The sequence below is a fragment of the Notamacropus eugenii genome, chromosome 3 (assembly GCF_028372415.1).
Source record: "Notamacropus eugenii isolate mMacEug1 chromosome 3, mMacEug1.pri_v2, whole genome shotgun sequence".
Taxonomy (NCBI): domain Eukaryota; kingdom Metazoa; phylum Chordata; class Mammalia; order Diprotodontia; family Macropodidae; genus Notamacropus; species Notamacropus eugenii.
Window position 1 is genome coordinate 199380847 of NC_092874.1, and position 7252 is coordinate 199388098.

A 7252-nucleotide genomic window follows, 5' to 3' on the forward strand; every position below is an offset into this window, starting at 1 on the left:
TGATCAACTTTTCAGAAGCAGCCCAGAACAGTACCACCAACCTTAATTACACCACTACTCAGAGTGAGTGCTGTGTTTGCAAACACACTCGGCAGCTGCATTTACAACTCCGATGGGGAAGTGGGGGGTAAGGAATGGACAGAAAACAAGGAAAATTCTACAGTTTAAGATTTCCTCGGTGTCCTGTCAAATACAGAAGGTCATTTTAGCTATGGCAGCTTCCATAGCTCTATTTTCCTTATGCACCACAGGAGTTATCTACTTGGGTCCTACTCAACTTTCCTATGCACTGATCACAAACTACTTCATTCACCTTAAAAAAAAAAAGTCAAAAACATTCATTGTGCAATGCTAAGAAAAGCTGCCACTAGGATTCTTTCTCCAGTGCCTTCAAAATTGCAGCTTTTAATTACAATCAGAGGGAAGAGAACGTTCAATCCTTGGAAAAGAAAGGATTCAACCAGCATTACAGGGTAAAGAAGTTTAGGTTTTTTAAAGAAAGAGAGAGAAAATCACCCTTCTCAGAATAAAAGTTAATTTCCCCCCGTCCACATGTTAGGGTTACACATACAGAGGCAGGGTTTTTAAAAGCAGCACTTATCACTTGAGGGTGTTTTACAGTCCAAAAAACAAGCCTGGCTTTTTTTTTCTTGACCAATTGTGACAAAGCTTTTCATTGTCAAAAAGAAAGGGGGAGGGGGGAAAGAAAAAACAAGGGGGGAAAGGGAGAAGGGGGGAGACAAACAGCAAGGTTAAATTAAAGGGTATAGGCGGCAAGCTGCATCTCCTTCCCTTCAGCCCCAGAGATTGATCGCGAATGGAACTGCAAACGAACCCACTTTTAAGAAACCAGCAAACATTGATTTCCCCCTCACCCCCCACCCCCGGGGGTCGAGCCAAAAGGTTTTTTTAAAACAGGGAGGAAGAGGAGGAGGAGGAGGAGGAGGAGGGGGAAAAAGATCTTTACCTTAATGGTACACTGAACTGGAGTCTCAGACATGTCTCACAGCAAGAGAGATCAGGAAGTTCTCAGTTTTTTTCCACTTTCCTTTCCTCTTCCCCAACCCAGAAATCCTCCAAACAGCCAGCCAGATGCGATCATTTAAGAAGTTTCTTCAACCATCTTCACCAACACCACCTTCCCCCCCAAAAAAACAAACCCCGGGAATCTTGCGGCTTCTGCCCTCCAGCAGAAGAGGCAGCCTGGCAGTTCTTTTCCGGGGGGCTGGGAAAAAGAGGTCGGGGTGAGGGGGGGAAGAAGGGGAAGAGAGGAGGGCTGGGGTCAGGGGACCTCGGAGGGAGGTGTATTTGGGTCGGCTGGGAGCTAGTCTGGTGGATGAGACTGTTTATCTGGGTCTCTCTCGGGCTTGTCCGTCCGTCCCCCCCCCCTCCTTCTCCTCCTCCTCCTCCTCTTCCTTCTGCCTCCTTCCTTCTCTCCCTCCCCCTCCTTCTCCTCTCTTCTCTCTCAATGTTTTCCTTCCTGGAAGAGAGAAACTGAAAGGCGAACTGAGAAACCTCTATGCTCATTGATCTTGAGAGTTTCGGTGCTGAAACTGACGTGAATTCCCAGCAAAGAGCTCAGCCTCTTAAAGGAGCCACCAGGAAATAAAAGCTCAGGTTACAGCCAGGCATCAGGGAAATAAACGCAGGACGGGAGGCAGGCGGGGGGCGGAGGGGGTGGGGTGGGGAGGGGGGAGGAGGGGCTGCAGATAAAACAGGTGAAAGTGTAGAAACTAAGAGGAAGGAGAGCGCCCAACTTCGAAAGGCCGATGCATCCCTGGGGGGAGGGGAAGAGGAGGAAATAAGGAAACCAGCAAAAGGAAATAAAAAATAGTACGGGCTTAGCAACCCTTTATGCCCTCAGATTTTTTTTTAGTCTTGTGCCAACGACTGTATCCCATAAGTAAAAATAAAGGGCATTTTAGAATGTTAAATTGATTTTTTTTTTTGCATTCGGAAGCTACAGGATTTATTAAAACCCCTGGTCCCTTGGAAGCAACGTTTAAAATGCAGGAGTGGTTGGGTTTTTCTTCCCCCTATACGCCAAGGCCATGGTAAAAAAAATAAAAAACCCGGGATAGTCTTTTAAGGATGAGAAGTCTAAACGAGGAAATAAAACAATAGCCTTTGTTCTCCTAGACCGCTGCCTCTTTAAGAGAATCTACCAGGAAATGGGAGATCAGGTTGCAAACTGAACACAGGGAAATCTGGAGAGAGCCCGGGAGGGACAGTGGAGACAAAAGCACTGGAGGCTGAGCCAGAATGATGGATTAGGAAGATAAAGTCGGCTAGAAGATAAAACCAGGAAGATTTTTTTTTTCTAGGAAAATAGACCTACTGGAAAGGAAAGACGTAGGCTGATTTGAATTCAGAGTACTGGGGGAGGGGACCCCTCTAACGAAAACTGCATTCAAGAGAAGGAAAGAGTAGCCAGTTATCAAAGGCAGTTTAGTTCCCCTTCCTTTTCCTCAACCTCCTCCCCTTTTGAAATAAATTGCGTTCAGTGAGTGCTGTCCTTTTAAAGAAACAGCTACTTCCTAACGACTGAAATGTGCTGCAGGACTACAAAGTTGGCAGGATGTGTTCATGTAGATAAGACAGGAGGAAAAAGGAAGCACCATTCTAGAGGAACTGATCCTAAAAAAAATAAAAACCCTTTATCCTTAGGACTTTCTTGAGGATCTTAAGGTAGAAGATGATCTCAGGCAGATTGGGGGGAGGGGAGAGGGAGAAAGGAATCCTGTGAATTATTAAGAGTATGAACTTTACAATTACCTTGTTAAGCACCTTCCAGTTGCAAAACCTGCTCCCATACATTATATTGTCTGAGCACTTCAAATGGGAAGCTGCCATTCCTCTGAGCCAATATGCTCATGTACCCAACTCACCTTTTTTTTAAGTATTAACAGTGGAGGCACCAAGATAAATCTTTAGAGGCCTGCTGAAGATGTCATTTTTCCAAGGAATTAGTGAGCAGGCCAGGAAGATCACTAGACTAGTAGGTGAGGAAAAGACCATTCACAGATCATACCTGTATTTCAACAGGCTTTTAGGATCATAAAGCTGACAAGTATGAACATCATGAAGAAACCAAGGTCTTATAGAAGTAATGGTAATAACTAGTGGAGTTATATGAACGTAGGTCTTTTGGCTTGAAACTTAGTACTTTTATACTATACTTATCTCTGTTTTCCCCAGTTTTCTGATCTTGAAAGAGAAAAATAATAATAGTAGCCACCTCGCAGGACTGTGTTGAGGATCAAAATGATATGATTGTAAAGTGCTTAACGCCGTGACTGGCATATGCCAAGGACTGTATTATTGTTACTTCTTTAATTGAATATCATTGCTAAATACCTGATAACTCTAAAATGGATTTAAAATGCTAAAGGTTATTAGGTTAATAATTTTTATAAGGGATAATTTGGAAATTCAATTGACTGAATTGATGTCATCTGAAGTTTTGTTTCATGTTTTAAATACATGCTATTGTTTGTTATAGCATTTCTAAATTCTCTTATATTGTGAAATTTGAAAAACCATTGTAACAGATATGCTATTAGATGAAATAACTTTTTAATCTAGATGTTATTAGATTATAAATTGGTCTTTTAAAAGGATGATAAAAAAGAAATATTTGAAAACTGTTAAATATTTAATGGAGTATATTTTGTCATAAAACACATAATAATGTTTACTATAATAGCAAATTTTCATTTGAAAATTTTTGGCTGTTATGAAAGTATATAGGGTGATTCAGAGATGTAGCTTCCACATATTAATGATGAGTTAACTCTTAGGTATTTGCTGTATGTCTGAAACCCCAGAATATGGGTAGTTTTAGTTTGTAAAGAATAAATGAAATGTTAAGTGTTAGGGAAATATCAGAAAAGTTATTCAAGCCCTAGGTTGTATCTATGAAAGTTTACTATTTAAGAAAATTCTTGGGACTGTAATTTACTATTGTTTTGAACTTCGATTACAGGGATAGTTGTCTGAATTGTCAGCCTAGTAACTGCTAAAGTTACTGGATGTCTGTGCCCAGGAAAAAGTTTGGGGAACAACCTTGGCCTGGTCTTAGATAGGATCCTCCTGACTCTGTTTCCCCATTGTGTTATATTCCTTCTGAAAAAAGAAGTTTTCCCACCTGGCTAATTCTGAGTCTTGCTTTTAACACCCTGTGATTTCATGATTAGATGTCAGATATGACTCATGCCTGGAATCAAACAGAATTAAGGAAGTTTTCCCCTTCTGTTATGATATATGACAATGTTATAAATATGTCCCTCTTTTTCCTTTTATAGCAAATTTCTATAATCAAGCATTTTTGTAAATACAATACTAAATCTATTAAATGATAGGAACATCTCTGAGTTACTATCTATCTAACTGCATCTTGCAATTTTTAAACCTGTATTTATGACCAAAATATAATGTAGGGATGCTATCCTCCTAAAGGGGTAATGATTAGACAAAGTAACAAGACAAAGATGTAACAGTTTTTCTAAATAAATGGAATGGTAAATTTTGAAAAAAGCAACAGAATTAGAATTATTTTCCCAATTCTAAAGCATCTGTCTAATAATTAAAAAGGCAGAAGAATTCATCTTACAGTTTGACCTTCATAAATTTTTAAAAAGTATTCTTATATCAGGTACAGGATTTAAGTAAGGATAGAAACAGCAAATGGTATATAAACTGAGATTCTCTGAAGTTTCAAAATTGGAGAACCAAATTTAAGTGATTGTACCAAACTATATTAAGTCACAATTATCTAGGAACCTCTAGATCATGAACCAGAAAATCAGAGACCCTTTTATAGATGTCCTGAGAATAAAACCTATTGTACAAGAAAAGACGTTTCAGGACCAGATAACTACATAAGACATCTGAAACTCAAAATGTGCTGGTTAAATGGATATTGAGAATGGATCACCGGGATACAAGCAGACCTGATATTGGTTCATATTGGTGTTAATTCGTGCATTGCTTTGGTCTTTTGTTTCATGATATTTATGTCTAAGTTTTCTTGGTGACGTATAAATTTCTCCTTCTCAAAACTAGTCCATTGTGAGCTCTCTAAGTAGTTTAATCTGTAATGTGACATTAATGTAACATGACAATGTAATTATGAGTATGAATTTATAAAAAACCTTATAGCATTGTTTGAATCAAGCCTTGTTTGGCTAGGAAACTGGACCATCTCTATACGCTGTTTAAAAACTTAACTAAGGACCTACGTTATGCTGACCAGAAACTCAGATTCAAAGATTGATGCAAAGAGTTTTCTCACAATTATACATCTAAAGTATCTTATCTGAAAACTGACCCCATACTGATCAATCAGTAACTGTTTCTAAGAGCCCCCACCAAGTTCTTTTGACTACCCCTACAGTTTCCAGTTTTGTGGGTGTGGACTCCTGGATCATTTGAAGAAAGTCCTTGCTCCTTAGTGGATAGCAGAAGCCTCTGGGGACCTCAAGGTTTATCTAGTAAGGACCCAGAAGTAGCCAACATCCAGAGGAGACAATTGTTCCAAGATTCCCAGACAAAGGCTAAGTATATTATCCTAGTTTTTTCTCTTTTCCCTTTTGTTATGTGTCCAACCATCAAGGCCCTGATTCAAGAGTATGTTGGCATTTTCTCCCTCTACAGTCTTGGTTCTCCTTCCTGGGACTCACTTTGCCGATAAGCCCCCGTCAAGGAACTGACCTCCTGGGATGAAAATACCTTTCCATCATTGCAAAGGGGAAGGGCTAAATAAATTGTTAGATTTGCCACCTTAACCCCATAGCTCACCAACCTAAGACTACATCTGTCCCTGAACTGGGACATCTCATCCTGTCTCATCCTGGCCAAACTGGTCTCAAATGGCATCTTGGTTTATACCTGCCTCTCCTTTCTTGGCCAGAATAGAATGGGTTCTTTCAGACCCCCTCCCTTTGGCCAAGAAGAGGAAATGTTGGGATCCCCATGCTAAGACCACCCCTCTCTTTTTGCTTTTCTCTTTTTACTGTTGGGAGACACCTTGTTTTCCAGAGCTAAGACCCATCAAGCAAACTGTGCCCTGAGCTTAGCAGCTCACCCTCTGGATGAACTCAGCCACTGCACAATCCCAGAATCGTTTCACACCAGCAGCAGGTACCTGTGTTCTGGTTACGAAGTCCTGCTATGAATAAAACTTGTTTCATTGCTGCTGTTACTCCTCCATTGTCAGGGCTACAGCTCACTGCATAGCCACTCGTGTAAGAATTGAGCTATGTTCACACAAAAGCAATTCTCCAACTGGGGAGGTGGAGGGTGAGGGGATCATGGCATATATGTGTCTCGTTCCCTCCTCTAACAGAATAAAGAAAGCTTTTTGCTTATAACCACTGTTAGCTCTTTGATTTTATTTTGTTTTATTTTATTTTTAGAGTTAACTGTGGTTTTCATAACCTGTGTGAGTTCTCTGATTGTTTTTTAAATAGCAGTTGCAGAGCTGCTATGGCTCTTTGGTCATCTGGTCTGCACTGATATATCTTCATAGCCAAGATGGAAGCATACGGGATAGATATGGGATGGTAGACAAGAGTTAGGTGAATTCAAAACTGATTGGGCAACTAAACCTAAAGAGTATTGACAAATTCATTTTTGTTGTTTGTCCTTCATTCTCCAGGAGGACCAATGATATCAGGAGGTGATGTCTTGACTTACAAGTGAATTGCATCTAACTGAGACGGGGCTGTGCAAAGTCATAAGCCTCGCTCTGTCCTCCAGGGCCATCTGAGTCCAGTGGCAAGACACAGGTCAGGACAACTGGCAATGGCCCCTGACAGACTCATTAAGGTCAACCTGAAGAGAAGTCATTATATATTTACAAAGCTCTCCGTATTCCTAGCCTATTCAATATTGTCATCAATGGTTTTTAGGAAGACATTTTACGGAAAACTGAAAGAGATAGCTAATATATCAGTTGACAGAATCAGGATATGATTAGGCTGGAATTATGGGTTAAAACTAGCAAAATGAAATTTAATAAGTATTACAATAATTAGTTCATTTTACGTCTTGGGGCAGAATAATGGCCCCTACTATCCATGTAGTTCCCTCTTTTGCAGCTTTAGGGAGTGTATTTAAAGACTAATAGTTGTGAATTCCATCACAATTACTCCAAACTCCTGGTCAGGAAAATTCCTAACACATAGGCAAAGGTTCAAAGTCTTAATTTACATTAACGTCTATTTGACCTTTTTGTGGTTAAGGAAAAATT

General features: G+C 40.1%; 1 protein-coding gene across 3 annotated transcripts in view; it reads right to left on the reverse strand.

The window, feature by feature from the left end:
• Nucleotides 1–1622, reverse strand: part of ETV6 (ETS variant transcription factor 6) — a 322433-nt gene extending 320811 nt beyond the window's left edge. The window contains exon 1 of one of the 3 annotated variants that reach the window (XM_072653930.1): nt 968–1622. In XM_072653930.1, coding sequence (XP_072510031.1) covers nt 968–1000 — 33 coding nt within the window. In that variant the 5' untranslated portion in view covers nt 1001–1622. The remainder of the gene's footprint in view (nt 1–967) is intronic. The other 2 variants (XM_072653929.1, XM_072653931.1) reach the window with 2 other exon arrangements.
• Between the last annotated feature and the right edge of the window lie 5630 nt (nt 1623–7252).